The sequence below is a fragment of the Carassius gibelio genome, chromosome B2 (genome assembly GCF_023724105.1).
Source record: "Carassius gibelio isolate Cgi1373 ecotype wild population from Czech Republic chromosome B2, carGib1.2-hapl.c, whole genome shotgun sequence".
Taxonomy (NCBI): Eukaryota; Metazoa; Chordata; class Actinopteri; order Cypriniformes; family Cyprinidae; genus Carassius; species Carassius gibelio.
The window spans coordinates 16,720,262-16,740,573 of NC_068397.1; the positions used below are offsets into that span (position 1 = coordinate 16,720,262).

General features: G+C 35.5%; 3 protein-coding genes across 10 annotated transcripts in view; all 3 read left to right on the forward strand.

The window, feature by feature from the left end:
- The window catches only part of tnika (TRAF2 and NCK interacting kinase a), an 88,735-nt gene extending 84,643 nt beyond the window's left edge, over positions 1-4,092 (forward strand). For all 7 annotated transcript variants that reach the window (XM_052547357.1, XM_052547353.1, XM_052547352.1 and 4 more), the window contains 3 exons: positions 253-412; positions 1,912-2,051; positions 2,155-4,092. In XM_052547357.1, the coding sequence (XP_052403317.1) occupies positions 253-412; positions 1,912-2,051; positions 2,155-2,238 (384 nt within the window). In that variant the 3' untranslated portion in view covers positions 2,239-4,092. The remainder of the gene's footprint in view (positions 1-252; positions 413-1,911; positions 2,052-2,154) is intronic.
- A 248-nt stretch (positions 4,093-4,340) lies between these two features.
- Positions 4,341-12,325, forward strand: slc2a2 (solute carrier family 2 member 2). Its single transcript, XM_052547359.1, has 11 exons — positions 4,341-4,590; positions 6,575-6,670; positions 6,836-7,035; positions 7,206-7,330; positions 8,037-8,152; positions 8,438-8,600; positions 9,679-9,866; positions 9,996-10,100; positions 11,273-11,374; positions 11,499-11,702; positions 11,784-12,325. The coding sequence occupies exons 1-11, from the start codon at positions 4,582-4,584 to the stop codon at positions 11,985-11,987; spliced, it is 1,512 nt and encodes a 503-aa protein (XP_052403319.1). The 5' UTR covers positions 4,341-4,581; the 3' UTR covers positions 11,988-12,325.
- Positions 12,326-13,337: 1,012 nt separating this feature from the next.
- Positions 13,338-18,023, forward strand: eif5a2 (eukaryotic translation initiation factor 5A2). 2 transcript variants are annotated; one of them, XM_052547361.1, is made up of 5 exons: positions 13,338-13,609; positions 14,624-14,813; positions 14,947-15,051; positions 15,239-15,370; positions 16,171-18,023. In XM_052547361.1, exons 2-5 carry the CDS (start codon positions 14,646-14,648, stop codon positions 16,231-16,233), a joined length of 468 nt encoding a protein of 155 aa, XP_052403321.1. In that variant the 5' UTR covers positions 13,338-13,609; positions 14,624-14,645; the 3' UTR covers positions 16,234-18,023. The 2 variants fall into 2 exon arrangements, with proteins under 2 accessions (XP_052403321.1, XP_052403320.1); XM_052547360.1 differs by having other exon boundaries at positions 13,360-13,648.
- Positions 18,024-20,312: the final 2,289 nt, after the last annotated feature.

Below are 20,312 nucleotides of genomic sequence, written 5' to 3' on the forward strand. Positions count from 1 at the left end.
TATCAATAGTTAGTAAGGTAGTTGTTAAGTTTTGGTGTTGGGTTGTAGTGTAAATTGGTGATATGCTGTAGTGTTACCAAAATATTTTAATTCCATAGAACTTTTTTTGAAGCTTTTGTCTCGAAAACAAACTCCTTGTATGAGTAAATGTACCTGGCAATAAGGTTCATTCTGATAAAGGTAAATGGAATATGTGGCCATCTAATGGTCTACTTAAGCACTCCTTCTTCTTCTTCTTCTTCTTTCTCTTAGATCCAAAGCAGTGTGACTCCTCATGCCATTGTGGTGCTTCCCAAGACTGATGGCATGGAGATGCTGCTGTGTTATGAAGATGAGGGCGTTTATGTCAACACCTATGGCAGAATCACCAAGGACGTGGTCTTGCAGTGGGGAGAGATGCCCACCTCTGTTGGTGAGTCTTGTTTCAAGACCCTTCCCAGCTGTGCAAGAGGAAATTTACTGACCATAGAAGGACTTCTATTTTAGTTATCTCATATTTATCTTTAGTGGACGCTTACAAAAATAGCATAGATTGCTGTATTGACTTAAATTAGCATGATTCCACAGTGGCACTGGTTTCCTGTTGGCCTCTACTGCAGTGTCTGTTTGTGTTCGCTGCCAGCACATGGGTAGAGATTGAGGGATGCAAGGCCAACAGAAGTGCATGAAAACAACAAAGGGCTGCCACACATTCTCTGCTTTGTGGGAGGAGAAAAAAGTAGTTCACCCAGAGTTCAAAAGCATTCAAACTTCTGTGTTTTGAGAAGAATGAGTGTGGTTGTGTGTGTGTGTGTGTGTTTGTGAGAGAGAGAGAGAGAGAGAGAGAGAGAGAGAGAGAGAGATGGTCTGAGTAACACAATAGCTGGAGGATTTAGGGCTTTTGGCATGCTTTATCATATATAATAATCTCAATGGGGGAGTGTTTGGGCAGAGCTCCCGACGTTTGGCAGGCTGTTTTGATTATTAGTAGTGCTTGCGTACAGAATTATTCATTTTTGAAGGCGATTTTTATACAATGCTTGCTGATCTTCAGCCTGGCTTGTGAAAAGACATCAAGGAAGGCATTCAGAGATCATACAAAAAGATGCAACTACCCATTCAAAATGAGACACAAGTTGTGTAAGCAAATAAATACGCCATACTAGATCTGACTCATGGGCAGTTATGATGTTAATGATTATAATAATTTAATGTCTCCCTCCCTTATAGTCACATTTACCAAATTAGAGCTAATAATAGTTTACATTTTGTTGAAATATAAATCAAGAAGTTGAGATTTGTTATATAGTAAATATCACTATACGTGAGTGTACTGTATGTTATGTGAATAAAGTTTGATATGCTTATGTATCTTACTTTATTATATAGAACGGAGCAATAATATTTAACACAATGTCTGTTCAGTTTAATAAAATGAAGTAAGATCGGGACCAGTAACTATCAAGAAATCATTGATAAGGCTTGTTTGCTGTTTCCCAATTCTTCTGTTGAGGAACAGAATGAGGTTTAATGGGGATCGTTCACCCAAACATTTAAATTGTCATTAATTACTCTCCCTCATGTCATTGTAGACCATCGTTCATCTACAGAACATATTTGAACATATTTTTGATGAAATCTGAGAGCTTTCTGACCACAAGCAGCAGTGGCCAGTCAACTGTCCTGAGCGTCTCTCTACTCAGTCTACCCCTCATTTATTATTATTATTTTTTTTTTATTATTGTCCACAAGAAATTAGTGAAATGTCCCAGATATTACCTTGGCTGACAGGGATTTTTAGAAGTGGAGTATCATTTTCAAAAGTAAAATGGAAGTTGTTCACTTTTTTGGAGAGAACTATTGTACTGTACTGTGTATTTGGTACAAATATTGTCTGTGCATGAGAACTCAACAAGATGTTCTGTTTTGCAGCTTATATCCACTCCAACCAGATCATGGGCTGGGGAGAGAAAGCCATAGAGATCCGCTCTGTTGAAACGGGCCATCTGGATGGTGTTTTCATGCACAAGCGAGCTCAGAGACTTAAATTCCTCTGTGAGAGGAATGACAAGGTGAGATTTTTAATGTTGTAGATCTTCCCCACCAATGTCGTTGTTCATCTAAACTAAACAAGTTGACATTTTCTCTTTTCTCTCTCTTTATTTTTTCCTGCAGGTGTTCTTTGCCTCGGTCCGATCAGGCGGTAGCAGTCAAGTGTTCTTCATGACACTGAACAGGAACTCTTTGATGAACTGGTGAAGCTCCTGCAGACCCAACACTCTGGAGCCTTTTTCTTGTCAGGATTGCATCTGTGAGCGCACGGTACATTGACACTTTGGTCTGAAAAAGATTAGAAAATATTAGAGACTCTTGAGGAGTGAGTTTGAAGACATGGGTCTGTCCCGTAGGAAGAGCGCTGGCTCTGCACACGACTCATCATGGAGGCGCAGTATCTGACGTCACCTGCAGTGGCACACAGTTCCCAGAAGAGGGGGCTGATTAACTTGAACTTGGTTTTAGACCTTATCTGTGGCCTCTGGTAAAGCCTGTTCTTTTAGGGTCCTCCCGTTTACGTTCCTGTCCCTGGTTTCCCATTGGTTTTGATTGACTTTTCTTTCAGTTTCCTATGAATTTTAGTCAATTGCATGATTGTAAAGAATTGGACAATATTTAAAAGATAACAAATGTGGGGATAACATTAGCAAGCACTCAGGCTAAGACCAAGCTTTAGTCTCTTAATGTTTCACTTTTAAATATTGGCGAACACTTCTGCAAGTTTCACAAATATCTGTGATGCCTGTTTTTGTCCGATATCTCAAAAGAGAACGAAATGCTCAACAAAAAAAAAAGGAAAAAAAAAAGAAAACAATAACACTGGTGCTCATTCGTATATTGTCAACAAGATCCATATACTGTACATTTATCCAAAGTACTGTTTCTCAAAGTATAGTTGAGTTTGTTTTATAGCTTTGAGGTTGGAAGTACGGGGCCGAACGGATCATGAACGCATCTTTAAGTTGCATACCATGCTTTGAATTCTTTCTCTGGTCCTTTTTGGAATGTTTGAAACACGAAGGAACAAAAGCACGAAGAGAGAAATCTAGTAATGCGTGGAAGAAAGCGGTCCTCATCACTGGTTGCATGTTTGTGGGACACTGGATCAGATGTTGTGTGATGTGTGTGTCAGAGCTACATGATATCTGAGATCAACAAAAAATAAAAAGAAAAAAAATAGAAAGAAAAAGGATAAAATAGAAAAGCACCTGTATTTCAGTGACGACTGAGAATTGATGATACATTTATTTCTATTACATTATAGTGCCTAGCACAAATTAACCTGTGTGAAATCAATCTTTAGAGGCTCTTTGATTTTCAATTTTTGCATCTTGTATTCCTACGCCATAACTCTTGTTTCAGCCATCATTTTAGGCTGCAAGTCTCACTTCTCAAGTTGTAGCTTCTTTCTTTTACGTTGACACAATGTCTAATCAGTCAAATGGCGCTCGAAACATTCCAAAAAGGGAAAAGGGTCTTCATCTGACAATTATGTGGTACTCCGAATTCAGTCTCTTAGACAGAAATATCACAAATGTAGAAACTTGATGGTACAGAACTACTACAGTAGGTCAACTGATATTAACCATAATGTATTGTCCATTAGATCTGTTTTAAGTTTATTGCTTCTGTTTTGGGTTATATGTTTGCCTGGGTCTTCAGTTCAATGCTTTAGATGTTCTTAAAGTCACTTGATGTTTGCACACTATATAGATATTTATATTTCTTTCACATCTCTTACATAGCAAAAGAAGATATTTTAATGGTGAGGGAATGCGAGGTTTTTAGCAATAATGTCCTGCTGATGTATGTATGTATGCTGTGTGAAACACTGTGTTCGGCCAGTGCTGGGGAACAACCTCACTGAGCTCTTTTAATTAACTACTTAATTTGACACTCAAGAATGGTTACTTAATGTGTCTGTCTTAATACGTTTTTAATGATCGTCGAAGCTGTAAACAAGATTTTCATTTCTTTTATGGTGATAGAAGCACTAGTATGTCCTCCTTTTCTTTTTTTTCTTTTATGATGAGACAAAATAAACAAATAAGTACCTTTTCTGGCTTGTGTTAGTGTCACTTTTCCACCGGTATCTCTGAGCGCTGAGAACTTTGCACTGATTGGTGTAAAACATGAACTATTATTGCTCAAGCACGCAACGTCTTATCCAGCCGCTTCATGGCAATAAAAAAAAACACCAATCTAGCAATGCTGACACCTGACATTTTTCAAAGTTTGCATCATAAACATGTATTAGTATAACTTAAAATGATATAAAAAGTCATGTCAATCATTTTGACTACACGGAAAAGTGAAACAATAGTCTGGGATTCAGTGGGAAGATGATTTTCCTGAAGTGGCACATAAAGAGCTGTTACATGGACACCGTTAGTGGATCAGGGCAGAAGGTCTCCAGCAAAGCATACGTGTGCAGCATGATCCTGGAGTGACAGGATTGATCATTTACTGAGTATTGGGAAAGCAGCCGAGAACCTTGGAGCCACCATTAACGCCCAAGAGCGGCTTTTGCTTGACACTTCATGCAAAATGGAGAAGGTAAATCCATGTAATCCTTCTTTATGAATTCATATGGATAATGAAAATTCTGTTTGATTTGCATCTAAATGATAAGTAACAGGTTGATAATGCTGAATGGTGTGAAACGGTCTTATTGATATGACTTATGGCTAAGTTTGCTAGTTTTTTAGAGCAGCCAGAGATTATAGAAATGACAGGCAGAACAGTGAATGCAGGTGTTATTCATGCTGTACTTTTTACATTACTGAAAAAAAGAAACATCTGTTTAGTTGTAAATTGACAAATGATAAACCAAAATGACCAGAATGTATTATGTTTATGAAAAACTGTTTTAATAGTATTAAGAAATGCAACAGTTAAAGGTGTCTAAAAAAAAAGCTGTCCATTCTGTTTGAATGACTGTTTGTTTACATGTAATTGTGCATCGTTATTGTTGTTAATATAGTAGATAATTCTTGTAACTTAATATGTGTTATGCACACTCCTAAATGAGTATTCCTGGAGATTTTCACACCATCAAGGGCTTTAGTTCTGTTTACTTGAGGTACTGGTCATTTGCTGCACTGCAAAAAACACATTTAATTCGATTTCAGATATTCCAGCTATATCTAATCATGTTCACTATTCTTGAATTAAATGTTTGTTCAAACATGGATAACTTTTTGTTATTCATTTAACAAAAATATTAGGTTTCATTGAGAGGGCATACTGGACCACAAAACCAGTCTTAAGTCACTGGTGGTATATTTTTTGCAATAACCTAAAAAAAAATTGTATGGTCAAAGTTATTGATTTTTCTTTTATGCAAAAAATCATTAGGATATTAAGTAAAGATCATGTTCAATGAAGATATTTTGTACATTTCCTAACGTAAATATAAAAAAACTTCATTTTTGATTAGTAATATGGATTGCTAATAATTCATCTGTACAACTTCAAAGGCAATTTTCTCAGTATTTAGATTATTTTGCACCCTCAGATTCCAGATTTTTTAATAGTTGTATCTCGGCTAAATATTGTCTAGCATACATCAATGGAAAGCTTATTCATTCAACTTTCAGATGATGTATAAATCTCAATTTTGAAAAATTGACACTTAAGACTTATTTAAATGTGTACTTTATTTTTATTTTAGTTAACAAAGATTTTTTAACTGCAAGACCTTTTTATAAAAAAGTTCTGACCTTAACTATAAATTATATAATTAAGAGGAAAACGCATAACAAAATTTAAGGAATAAACTAAATGGAAGAAAATATGTCAATATGTTATCTAAAAGGAGAGAAAAATAATCCAGCGTATCAGGTGTTTTTTTTTTTTTGTTTGTTTTTTATTCAAAATGTTTAAATATTCGGTCACACTTTATATTAAGGTCCATTTCTTGCTATTAACAAACAATTAACTATGACTTTTGCCTCAATAAATTCCTAATTTGCTGCTTATTAATAGTAAGGTAATTTACTGGGTAGGAGTAGGGATTCAGAATATATATTTTCTTTATAAGTTACTAGCAGTCAATATGCAATAATAGGCATCCTAATAAGCAACTAGTTAATAATGAAAATTGGTCCCAATACTAAAGTGTTACCAAATATTCTTATATCAAGATGAATTTAATTGAGAAGTAAAATGACATGTTTTGTTTCATGAGACATTGATCAAAATTAAGTGAATTTACGCTTAAAACAAGAACAAATATCTGCCAAAGGGGTTTAGAAAAATCAACTTCATTCAAATGGAAAACAGGTTTTTATATTGCATTTACACATGTTTGTGCATAAATCAATTTCAAAAACATGAATGTCATTCATACATTCATTTTGTATTGATATTGATTTAAGGATGTTTAGATACTTGCAGTATATTGGAAAATGAAAGAAAGCTTGAAATATTTAATGCCATGATTTTATGAATTAAAGACCATGCACAGATTTAAGACCTTTTTTTGTGGAAGGTCAAAATAAAGACTTTTTATGAGGCGTCGTGTTTTCCTGTCTCACAGCAGTTAACAGGCACACTCGCTCTGGCAGTGTTCACAGCTGCCCTGGGCTCTCTGCAGATGGGATACAGCCTGGGCGTCATCAATGCCCCACAGAAGGTCAGTCATCACACCATCATTACAGCCTTCACTCTCCTGGCTGCATTCAGAGCAAGCGTGATATGGACTTATCTCTTTGAGATGATATCTTAAAGAGAAAGGACTATTGTTCATTATCGTTATTGGGAAGGAATTTGTCATGGCATTATGCCATTTGTGTTGTAGGTCATTGAGAGGCACTATGCAAGATCTCTGGGTGTCTATAATGAAGAACTAGCTCGTAGAGACGGAGGAAACACCACAGAACAGGAAGAACCGACTGACGCTTCTGTGGTCATGTACTGGTCCTTGTCTGTGGCCATCTTCGCTGTCGGAGGCATGGTGTCCTCCTTTCTAGTGAGCTTTGTTAGCGACTTCCGTGGGAGGTGGAGTATTTGTGAATTATTATTTGTGATAAGATAATAAGGAAACAGCATAAAGATGTTAATCGCAAGAAATAGTTTTCGCTTCCTTGAAAGATTAAAGTTTTATATGTTCAGATCCAGTGGAACATGACTCATATTTTTGGTGCTGTCTGTATAATATTGGTTTACAGGATCAAAGGTATGCTGTATATAAATGTCCTGGCTATAACAGCCGGGCTACTGATGGGCCTGTCTAAGATGGGCACATCTTACCTCATGGTGATAGCAGGACGTGCTATCATGGGACTGTACTGTGGTAAGACAGAACCGTCTCTATTTTCATGGAATCATGAGAGAAAAGCAAGGCAAGGCTTTTATTAAAAAAAAAAATCTAGAAATGTACACCTTCAAAAGCAGCATCTCAGGAAGTGGTAAATAAATGATAAATAACTCACATTTAAGATACAACATTGCCAGTTATTTTGTCTATTTTTGCTCCACAAATGGAATAGTAATGTTCATGAACAATTCATTCATTTTGTGTCTGTCAAGTAACCAAATGAATAAAAGATTTGAACCTGTTTCTCATGATTAGTCTTTGACTGAATGTTTTCCCAATTCCCAATATGATCAATGATTGCGTATGTGGACATGTTCAGGAATTTAGAAAATATATTACATTTTACGTCGCTGAGCAGCATTCAGAAGCAGTGTTTCCTGATCTAATCAGTTGAGCGAATCATTCAATGACTCCCTCAATAAAGCAGCCACTTGCTTCATTCCAAAAGGAATCATTATGTGAAACAAATCGGTTGTTTGAATAGTTCATGGTTCAATCTAAAGAAAAAACAATCACTTTTCGTCCACTACAGATGTAATGAACACACATTGTATATATATATCACATATATGCAAGTAATTTACTTCAGTTAATTTGATTACATTGCACAGTTATATGTTTTGTGAATGTTTATGCAATATATTTGGACTGTGCACTGGTTCATATATCTCACGTGTTGTAGGTCTATCATCTGGTCTGGTGCCGCTGTACATTGGAGAGATTTCTCCAGTGAAGTACAGAGGTGCTATGGGAGCACTTCACCAGCTGGCTATTGTAATCGGCATCCTCATTAGTCAAGTGAGTACCACTTTTACAATACATCTAATTCACAATAAGGGTGGGAGCTGAATATCAACTGAACATTTCATTTTGTTTAATAAAAGAACATGACCATACATGATTGTCCATGGAAAATCTGTTTTACAATCAACTGGAACAACTGATAAAAAAAACTCATGTATTTTAAGTAAGATGCTAATGAGGTCTAAGCTATTACTGTCGTTTTCAGTAAAAAAAAAAAAAAACTTTTTCAGTTCTTATTAGAATCTGTAAGATGTGTGCAGGTGTCCTTGTTTTCTACAGGTCATCGGTCTGGATTTCCTGCTGGGAAATGATGACATGTGGCACGTGTTGCTGGGTCTTTCTGGAGCTCCTGCCATCCTGCAGAGTCTGCTGCTGCTTGTGTGTCCAGAAAGTCCTCGATACCTTTACATCAAAATAGGCAAAGTGGAAGAAGCATGCAAGAGTATGTGCCAAAGCCTCCTCGCTCATTACTCTTGGACGGTGTATGTTTAAACATGCATTGATAATAGGCCTTTTATGAGAATAAAGTCACAACATTATGACACTAAAGTACTAATATTTTAAGAATAAAGTCAAAATTCACAAAAACATTTTGTGAGATACAAGTGAGAATGATAAAAAGGAAAGTAGCATCAAACTGAAACGGAGCTGACCACTGGCTGTCATTACAGATTGCACAAAACAAGCAATTTCCTGAATGTCTGTCTGGTTCTTTCTCCTTAATAAATCCAATTTCCTTCCGTTCACTGCCGGATTCTAATGATGACTCTGAGATGTTTTGCCAAAATAATCTCTTTGTTAGGAAATACTAACACATTCTAGCCAATCTAAATCATCTACATACATTTTCTGTATTGATGAAGGTAATTTATATTTATTTTACCCTATTAAATCAAGGCTTTATTAAGTTTGTAATCTTTTTAACTGAAGATATTATACTTGCAACATTACAACTTTATTCTCCAAACTTTATGCGTTTGCTCTAGTAACATTATGACTTTATTCTCATAACATTGACTTAATATTTAGATTTTATTTGTTTAACATTAATCTTATTTTTGTAATTTAATAATTGTATTCTTCCAATATTGACATTATTTTGATATCAAATTTATTTTTGTAACATAACTTTATTCTTGTATAGAACAAATTTATTCCTTTAACATTATGACATATTAATATATATATATTGTATGAACTAGCTAAGAACAAAAACTATAACGATATCAGCGTCCATGCCAGCGGACTCTAAAGTTGAATGCATTTTGATTGGCTGTCAATGTTTTTATCATTCACCCAAAGGAAACAAAAGTGTTCTAAAAGTGTTTCCAAGAATATTGTTCCTCTTTGTCATTACTGCTACTGTATATTTGTGGTTGAAATTCAGAATGTTCATCAACTTAAAAAAGTTTGAGAAATCAGTCTCTTAGTCTAGAACGATTTTGAAAAATTTTGTTTAGTTGATGAACATTCTGAATTTCCTCAACAAAATAATAATTCCCAGCTCTTCTTTCTGGTAGGTCTGAAAAGGCTGAAGGGAGATTACGACACCTCGAAGGATGTAGCAGAGATGCAGGCAGAGAAAGAAGAGGCCATGAAGGAGGCCCAAATGTCCATCCTGCGGCTGCTCCGTTCCTCGGTGTACCGTCAGCAGCTCTTTGTGGCCCTGATGATGCATTTTTCGCAGCAGTTCTCTGGGATCAACGCTGTACGCTCAATATACCTGTATACTCCAATTACATTGAAAAAACATTTTGAATGACATTTTATGGACCCCATTACTATCAGACAACATCATTATATATTTGAACTTCTCTTTGTTGGTTTTTTTTTCTAGATCTTTTATTACTCTACTTCGATCTTCCAGTCTGCGGGGGTCGGTCAGCCTGTGTATGCCACTATTGGAGTTGGAGTTATAAACATCATTTTCACCCTTGTGTCGGTAAACTAACACTAATTTAAAGGCAAACACTGGCTGCTGAGGAACAGGCTCTCGTCTCTTAGAAACAGCAGAGATCTGTTGCCTCTCGGGTTTAACTTTCCCTTAATGCTTTTTGACAATATTTTGAGACTGATATTATAGATTTTCCAACTAATTTGAGAAGGCAGAGCAGCTTTCATTAGCACAGTGATCAAAATGTGTCACTTATTTAGGTTAGACTTATACAAACTTGTGCTGACATTATCATTCATGCACATATTTAACATATATGACCCAGTGAGACATCTCACCTTGAATCTTGCGAACAAATGAAGTTATAATCACTGCTTCATAGATCTGGAGAGGTGGCTGAAGCCTGTCTTGTCTCGGCTCGGCTCACAGATCTGGAGAGCAGCCATGTTATCAGGGCTTTGTATGAGTGAGTGTTTATGTCTGCTAGTTCAAGGGCAAGCCTGCAAGTGAAAACAGTTTGGAGTAATGAGTCAAGAGCTACTCTAAATCAAATAATCCATTCAGAACAAGTTTTGATGAATCTGGTGCATGAAGGCGCAATAATTCAGACTTAGCCTAAGAACAAAGTCATTTTCAGATTTTTATTCAAGCATGTTTTGGATGTAAAGCAATTCATAGTTTAATCAACTTAAAATGAAGTAATTTAGAAAAGGAAAATGGTTTAAATGTAAACTCATGCGAGATGAAGTAAAAATGGCTTAATAAATAGCATTTAAAGCCACCACACAAAGGTATTGTGATCACTTAAGCAGCCAAATATTGTCTGGTGGTGACATGGCAATGATAAAAAAAAATACACAATATAATAATATTATAAAATAGTTATTAATAAATAATTTTCAATAAAAATTCAATACAATACATATATAGATGAATATAAAAATGTCCACCAAACTGCTAGAAAAGAGCATGAATAATAATACAATTGTTAAACTTAATATGTCTATATTTACAGTGAATTCAGGTTAATTGGGACATTTTCCCCCAAAAGATTTCAGTGGTAAAAGTGTCCCAGTTAAAATGGTGTGTTTAGCAGTTCAAGGCCACTAGATGTCAGTATAATTTAATTCATTCAATTCCACCTTCAAAACATCTTTCAGCATACTGGCAACTGTAGATCATTCTTGAACAGTCGTGTTAAATTCATGTGGTTTTTACAGGTGTTCTTGGTGGACAGAGCGGGCAGACGGACTCTCACTTTGATAGGACTGGGAGGGATGTGCTGCTGTGCTGTGGCCATGACAGTGGGCCTGGCTTTTCAGGTATGAGCAGCATTTTATATATATATTTATATTTATAGAAGTCAACATACAAAAGAACAGAAATTAAGAAATCTCAAGTAGGTCTGTGTTTGTTTAATGTCTCACTTTTTATTCTGCTTCTCAGGACGTTTACTCATGGATGAGCTACCTCAGCATGGCAGCCATATTCCTGTTTGTGTCGTTCTTTGAGATCGGGCCTGGACCAATCCCATGGTTCATTGTGGCGGAAATCTTCAGTCAGGGGCCACGGCCAGCAGCCATCGCATTAGCTGGGTGTTGTAATTGGACATGTAATTTCATCATTGGCATGTTTTTCCCTTATTTAGAGGTACATCGAGTTGAACCTTTAATGTTGTGCAGTATCTTTTCATCTCTTCATAAGGTCTTACAACTCTTCTTTGGTCCTTAGGGTCTTTGTGGGAGCTATGTCTTCATTGTTTTTGCAGTACTCCTATTCGGTTTCACTGTTTTTATCTACATGCGTGTACCTGAAACAAAAGGGAAGACTTTTGAGGAGATAGCCGCTGTTTTCCATCGCAAACGTGGAGCTCCCCCTTCCAAACCTCAAGACGAAGCGGAGATGGTGCAGCTCAAGGGCTCTACAGAGGCCTGAAAGGGGCTGTTATCTTCTGAAAACTGTTACTGCTGTCACAGAAACTCAGCTGTTATGACACAACTGATCTGCTGTATACTCCACAGAGCTTCACACTGAGAGCTAGCTCAGTGACTTAGCTCATCATTTGACAGGAAATAACTGGTCTAGGACCAGGTGAAGAGATTAACTAGCACAACAGCATAGTCGTGAAAGATGTTGCAAAATATAGACATGCACTGGCTTTGTAGCAACCGATGTTGAGACTTAAATGATTGTATATTGTTTTGACATTCCCAATGTTATATCTGTAAAATATATTTCACAGGCATTATAAAAGAATTGTTTTATTAGTGTGATTTGTCCTTTTAGTTTAATACAGAGACATTTGGTTGTCCTTCAACTCAAACAATCACCTGATAGAAGATAATTCATTTTTTTTTTCAAATTAACCTATGAAAAAACATCATCTACAGTTTGTTAGTGCATAAATAATAATATTCTTACATTTTGTTCAAGAGTTATATTGGTGGTATTGCATTAGTGTATTTTTCCCATTATAAAAATGTCCATATTTTGAAGTGAATCATTCCAATAACAAACTTCCATAGCAAATGATTCGCTTTGCTGAATATAGGACTGTAAGAAAATAACAGTTAGGGCCTAGATTATTGCAGCTACAGTAGTAGGTTGATGGTTGATACAGTAAATACTGTAGGAAGGCCTTTGAAAACACCATGGTGCTCAAACTCTTTTTGCTGTGTGTTGTTTGTCATTCTTACATTAAAGTTATACTTCATGGCAGTTTGATGAGTGTCAGTGTACCTGGAAAGTTATTGCAAAGATGCTGTGTACATTACTTACTCTACATTTACCCTTCAGAATTTTGGAGTTGGCAGATGGTAGGATTGTTGAGTGGTTTTGAAATTAGTTTCTTGTGCTTACTAAGGCTACATTTATTTGGAATAATAACAATAATAAGAAGAATGTTCAATATTATTATTTAAAATAACTTTTCATTGTAACAAGATGCGTCAGAATTCATTTTTAATATGGCAATTGGGTTTCTCAAGAAACTATGATAAAGGTGGAAGGTTGAATTTGAATGGGAGGCCCAAACCAATCTAACTTTGTAATACTACAGATCAAATATAATGACATATAAACTTCAATAAAATCATATTTTATTTAATTATAAGCACAATGTTTAATTGTGTGCTCTTAGGACAAGGGTAAGTTGTCAGGGCGAGGCAATTGCCACGTGTTTTCAATAAGTATAGGCCTATTTAATCAATTACAATAGCCTATTTGTTAGCAAAACCAAAATAATGTTTTATGTTTTTTAGTTGCATTTTACATTTGTAATTTTTTGTGAATTGTTTTGTATCTCCTAATTGTTTGACTTAAAGCCTTCTCAAATTTGAGCACTACGCAGCTGAAGCAGTTTCTCCTCCTCGTGCATGAGAATCTCGTTGCAGTAAAGGTGCACGCGCATGCGCAGATCTTTCCGTCTTTTGTTGGAAGGGAATGACTGGCGTTTTCAATGCTCTCTGCTCCAGCATCGCAACATTTTTAGACGAATCATCTGTATACAGTACAGTGGGTGAATACGACTCTGGAAGAGGATTTGGCGATTGAAGACGGTATCCTGAAGCGGTCGATCGTGTGTTCAAAGCGTCTGGGTGGGGAGTTGTTTTATATCGCATGTGTTTCAAGCTGATGCAAAGCTAGACAGAGCAGCATAACGGCCTGGCAAAAGTTCTTGATTCAGATACGAATCTCTATGTTTACTCCGTCACGAACGACGTGCTGTAGTTTGTGTTTGTTCACGAGCAAAATCGTGGTTTATACAGTTTATGAGATCATTAACGATCTTTAAATGATTCGGTCTATTCAGTAACGTTAGTTCCGGTTAACTTTGCGTGCGTGACTCATTCATCCAGCCCAAGCACCCATACTGCTCCGACTGCATTAGATTCGGCAAATTTATGGAGATTAATCTCACACGCTTGTTTTTTGGTAGCCAAGTCCTGGTAGCTAGTAGTTAATGTGTCGTAGGTTCCACAGTTACGACACTGACATGGAGTTCGTATGGTTAGTCTAACGTTAGTTAAGTTACGTTCCAACACTACAGTCTTCTCAGTTAGAGCACTTCAACCAGGCCAAAAGTTGTATAAGCTTTTAGATGCTCTCTGTTGAATTAAGTGTACTGTATAAAAATGACCAGCGAATTTAATAATTTTACTTTTAAATTCGGCAAACTACCAATGCTTTAATACACCTAAAGGACGGTTCCCGCAAAAACTCACCCTCGTGGCGTTTCAAACCTGAATGACTTTCTTCTGTGGGTTATATAAGTTTTGGTTTCTGTTGGTTCCAAAAGAAACGGAGACATAAGACATTTAGAGTAAGCAAAGCAAGTAATACAGGTTTGAAACCACATAAGACTGAGTAAATAATTTTTAATTTTATTTTATACTAGATGTACTATCCCTTTAAAACCTATTGTACATGTATTACGGTAGTGCTAAGGATTTGGGAATATAGCATCATGGTAGTACAATGCAATTAAGTATTTTTCAAGTATTGGTGTTGTGTGAAGAACCTTGCTATGTTAATACCATGTGTCAATCAATACCATTTTGTTCTGTGCACAGAATCCTCTACACGTAACTCATCATGGCTGAGCTTGATACTGATTTCACCAGTGGAGATGCTGGGGCTTCCCTGACCTTCCCCATGCAGTGCAGTGCTCTGCGTAAGAACGGTTTTGTGGTGCTTAAGGGGCGTCCCTGCAAGATTGTGGAGATGTCTACCTCCAAGACTGGCAAGCATGGGCATGCCAAGGTATCATGTTAATAAACTTATTGCCAAAGGCTTATGGTTAAAGGCCAAATTTCATAATACATTGCAAATTATTTAATTTGTAACTTGATTATTAAAATGCAAAAATTCTGAGGCTTCATTAACCTTTTTTTAGGTGCACTTGGTTGGAATCGACATATTTACTGGCAAGAAAAATGAAGATATCTGTCCTTCCACCCACAACATGGATGTTCCTAACATCAAGAGACTGGACTATCAAGTAAATTCAGATTATATAAAAAAAATAAAAATAATCAATGTTCTTCATTCATGTTCAGATATGACATTTGTAGTTGTTATTAAACTCTTCTCTTTAGGAACTTGAACTACACAGAAAATGTCTAAATGTGATCTGTTCTGTGGTATTTTGAAATAATGTGGCTTTTTTGGTCTTTCCTTTTGGATAGTTGGTTGGCATCACCGATGGCTACCTTTCCCTGTTGAAGGATAATGGAGATTTGCGTGAGGACCTTAAGCTGCCTGAGGGGGATCTGGGCAAAGAAATCGAGAGCAAGTTTGAATCTGGGGATGAATTTCTGGTCTGTAGCCATTACATTATTTCAAACTTGAATTTGTAAAGTGTCCTCACCGTTATATGATCATAGACCTCCCTTTCTTGAGGTGCATTCATGCCTTGTCGCACTCAAACACTCAATATTCCAGAATTTTTAGCAGAGTTAAATGTAGTCAAGCAGTTGTTTTGTAATTCCACACATTTCTTATATTGATATCTTTAAAATGAAAGAATAATTGTTTATCAGTAACAGTTTCCATAGAAATTCATAATCCCTTAGTCAGGGTACATAAACGTCTTGGGTTGTTAATTATGACATGGCATGAATGCAGCAAACTGTATACAATGTTTTTTTTTTTTTTTCATTTTAAGTCTAAAAACATGCATATAGTACCATTTAAGTGCATTTTCATTACTACGAGTGACCATTACTGTACATTTATCTTTTGTATTACATTGTAATTTGACACTGGGAGGAACATGGAAAGTGGAAACATTAGCATCTTTTAAACTTTAAGCTTCTTAGGGTTAACTTTAATTTACTTTATTAAACATTGTTTGAGAATTTTTGGCACCCCCTGTTAGACATAATTAGTTTGGGCCATATATTGCCCCAAAATATTATACATTATTGTATGTGTATAACTGAGGAATCTTTCTTCCACATTGACATACTGTACTTTAAACACAAGTGTTAGAATTTCTAAAAAAAAGAAAAAAAGGCTTGAACCTGCTTCCAGTCGATAACTGTATGTCAAGAAGTAGTTTTTTGTTTTGAAAGACTCTAACTTGTTTTTTTTTTCGTGATTTCTTTGACACTTGTAGGTCTCCGTTTTGGCTGCCATGGGGGACGAGTGCCCCATTGCCATCAAGCCCATGAGCTCTTAATGAACAGAAGCTGACGGGCAGGTTGAGTGAAGGCCTCTGTACCACAAATATTCCATTTTAGTTCTAAAAGTCACCAAAGCCACAGCCTTCACAAACCACCCAGAATTGGTTCTGTTAAACAGTAAAGATGCTGGACCTTTTGACCTGTCTCATGAGGTGTTGTCTAATCAGGATATTTCCAGATCACAATGGGTTTCCTGCACGCTTGTTATTTAGTTCTCCTTATCCATTCCTCCTTCATTATACAGAAGCACTTTTATCATTCATTATTAAAAATGGGAATAGTTTTTTAATGCTCTACTTCTTGCAGAAACCTTTTTATTCTTGCCGACGGGCCTTAAACTGTTGCTAATCAGGCAGCAGCCATAGACGATTACTTCTATGAATGACACTGACTAGTTTCCCGGCGTTTTGGTACATCTACATTTGTGCCAAAGCCTGTGTGTCTCAGGTAGGCTAGGATTCATCTGCATGTCGCTCGGACAGCTTGCCACTTGTTGGGGTGACCGGAAACTAGCGATCCTAAGACAGATTCAACATTTACTGACATTTAATTCAGACCAAATATAATGTAACTGATCTGAGTAACAGTTTTACTCCCCCTTGAGAGTTTTTTTTTTTTTTTTAGTTTACAGCATTTGTCCCTCCATAAAATACATTTATTTTGGTAGCAACGGAGCAATAACCCAACTTTGTTGGTTACATCTTTTTAGTTGTAGGGGAAGATGATTATAAGAAGGGCCTTTGAGCTTTGCATTGGCTATGAATTCCCTCTGTAACAAACTCTGTTTACAGTAGCTTTGTTAAACAACAAATTTTTATGCGTTTTTTTTTTTTTTTTTTTTGTATTTGTCGACAGGCACAGTGTGTGCTCAAGGGCTTCAATAGCAACACTTTCTTTAGTATTCGCATATTATTGCATCTTACATGCAACTGACTTGTTTACTGGTATAAAGGCTTTATTTGTTTAGTTTTTTTTTTTTTTTTGGTTCTCCCACCTTCAGGGCACAGTTTGCATTTGGCTCATAACAAATAGTATTTTCATAGCAGTAGGCATTTTTATTTACTCTGAAATTCCTTTTTTTGATGTAGACATGAGGAACATTGCTATTATATCTTTGCGTTTGATTTTTTTTTTTTTTTTCCTCTAGGTGTTAGTTTTGATTCTGAATTTTCCTCTTAGTAGTTTTTGTTTACTGTAAGATGGATCAGCAGATGAAAATGCTCTTGGTTAGGCAGAATGTTGTTTTCAGCTGTGTTGGCTGTCATCTTACGATGTTCCCTGTTCCAACTAGTTTTTGTTCTTGTAAATCTAGCTCTCGTATAGAAGTAGCCGTAGATCTGAGAGCTCAAGTGGAAAGTATTGTATGGCTGTACAGTATTGAGAAACTTTCACATTGGCATATCAAACTCCGTGAGTCTCTCAGGTTTCCAGTGTTCGGTTATTTTGCTGTTTGTAGTATTGGCCCTAAATATCACTGTTAAATACCTCTCTGTCTCTATCTGCAAAACATTAGTATTCATGCCTACGAGTGAATTCCACACTTTATTTACTGGATGCATATATTTGGTTCGTTTCTTGATTTTAGCAGCTTGACTATCAGCGACGGGCAGAAAGAAACTTGGGTCATTATATTGCCAGTGCAAACTGTAAGAAGGTGCTTAAACGGACAAGCAGTAGAACTGATCGTGTTCAGTGTTTTTCATATAGCTAGTTGAATGATAATTGTAAGAAACCACAGATTGGGATACGAGGGGAGCAATTATAATAAACTCAACTGAAAAACTGAGCTTTTGTGTGTTGTTTTTGTGTGTTTGTATCTTATGCTAGCCAAGAGCAGAATTTAATTGATCAAAAATACACTAAAACAGTATTTTCTTTCAGTGTTTAAGTTGTACGTTGTACAAATATTTGACTAAAATATTTAAATAATAATGGTCAATTTAGTAAGCGTTAACTTCTTAATTTTTTAAAAATTTACTCACCCAGTCTTTTTATTGCAGTCTAATGTAAATTCTGCCTTGTTAAAATAAGTCAATTTCCTGAGATTTTTTTTACATTTATGTAAATTATTTACTTAGCAGTATTAAATAATAAACGTGTTTCTATTAAATAAGAACAAACACCTTTTGAACAGTGGTAAATATTAAAGATCTTTGTGAGTGTTTTCGTTTGTTTATTTTGTACCCTTTTATTTTTTATATCTGAATGTTGTAGTAGTAATGAGGGAAAAAATAAGACTTGGAACAGTCTTAGACGTAAAACAACAATATGTGTACTTTCTAGTAGGGTTCAATAAGGTAAATTGGGCCACTTTTTGGTTAATCACTTGGGACACTACAAAAAAATGACATTTAACTGTGTTCTTATGATTAATAAGAACAGTTTAACATTTTTTTTTTTTGTGCTGAATTGATGTAATAAAACATAATTGTTCAGGCCCTACAGATTTTGAAATCGTTTTTTGAGATAGCAGTGTGCAGGTAAAATGGGCCAGTCAAACTGCAAAGTGAAATAGAGACATTTCTGATAAAACACAATTAATTATATTTTATTTAATAATATAACAGTGTAACATTGCTATTAAATTACGTTAGAACATCAATTTCATCAATAAAACAAATTTAATGAAAAAAATGTAATCATAACAATAACGAGCAGTGTTATGGCAACAGTTTAAAAGTTAACAGCCAGTGACTGCAAATAGTTTTAAAGAGAAGAGATACTCAAAACTCAAAACTGTGAAAAAGGTGTCACATATGCAGTAATAAAATGCATTAATAAATAATTTTGAATAAGAGAAGCCACCAGAATTTCTTCTTAAACTCAATTTAGAAGGTGGGCCATTTTAACTCAAATGAATGGCTCATTTTATCTTAACACATTCAGGTAAATTGGGCCAGTAACTAAAAACGTGTAGTTCTAAAAAAAAAAAAAAAAATTATATATACAAATCTGGGTTATTTAGCAAAATCAGCATTTTACCTCACAGAGACCATTAAGACATGGGTTCTGATTAATTTTAATATTTCTAAATGTGCATTTGTTTTCTATTGATTTATCAATTTTATTATTGAGAAGTAACATTAGATATATCAGCTACTTATCTTGCTTTTTTTCTGGCCAGGTCTCAAAATGAGGCATTGCTCCTCCCTCTGGCAACCTCAGACCAATAAAATAATTAGCTAAATATCAAGTACTGTTATGGCAACATTTTGAAATTCTTTGCAGTCATTGGCTGTTAACTTTGAAAAAGATAAGACACTCAAATCTTAAATAGCCCATTTTACCTGATGGCCCAATTTGCCTGATATCACCCCACTAATGCACTTAAATCACACATTGTTTGTTATTTATTTAACTTCTGCTGTTCCTCTGATATTCAGGTAACAGGAAAAAGTGTTACCTTTTATTGTAATAAGCAAAACGCTATAAATAAATAAATAATCCTATCTATCTATCTATCTATCTATATATATATATATATATATATATATATATATATATATATATATATATATATATATATATATATATATATATATATTAGGCAACATTTAGTACAGATTGGCAGTGTTTGTTTTTCCACAATGTGGGTGGCCACAATGAATGGTTGACTCATAAAGAATCCCACAGTTAACCAAAATTCTTCACAAAAGAGCAAATTTCCACAGAAATTTTTAATCCACAGAAATTACAATTGCTTAATTGTTCTGTAGGGGCTGTTTTAAACATTGTGTCGAAATGCTGCCAGAAGCATAGTCAGTTTTATGGTATTTTGTTGAAATGTGCCAGCTTTGAAGGCTGAAACAAAAATGTCCCTTTGAATGTCAATTGTCTGGCAAGCTTTAAGCGTTTATGAATTTTTTTTTTCACAGCTACTCTTTTAAAGTCTTATTGCCCTTTTATGTCTCCAGCCTTGAAGACAGCTAAACTGCTTTGGCAGAAGCTTCAGTTAACAACGGTACCATTCCTTTAAAATCGGGTGTCCTGTTTTTGATACAATTTCTTTATGTAATTTATTTTCTGCACATTTTAGCATATTTAGCACACAACGGAGTCTTACGACATAATATTA

Coding starts and splice junctions, on each gene's coding strand:
- eif5a2 (XM_052547361.1), top strand. CDS start 14,646: ATGGCTGAGCTTGATACTGATTTCACCAGTGGAGATGCTGGGGCTTCC. Junction 14,814..14,946: donor GCAAGCATGGGCATGCCAAG/GTATCATGTTAA, acceptor ACCTTTTTTTAG/GTGCACTTGGTTGGAATCGA. Junction 15,052..15,238: donor TCAAGAGACTGGACTATCAA/GTAAATTCAGAT, acceptor CCTTTTGGATAG/TTGGTTGGCATCACCGATGG.
- slc2a2 (XM_052547359.1), top strand. Junction 7,036..7,205: donor GTTAGCGACTTCCGTGGGAG/GTGGAGTATTTG, acceptor ATTGGTTTACAG/GATCAAAGGTATGCTGTATA. Junction 8,601..9,678: donor AGTGGAAGAAGCATGCAAGA/GTATGTGCCAAA, acceptor TCTTTCTGGTAG/GTCTGAAAAGGCTGAAGGGA.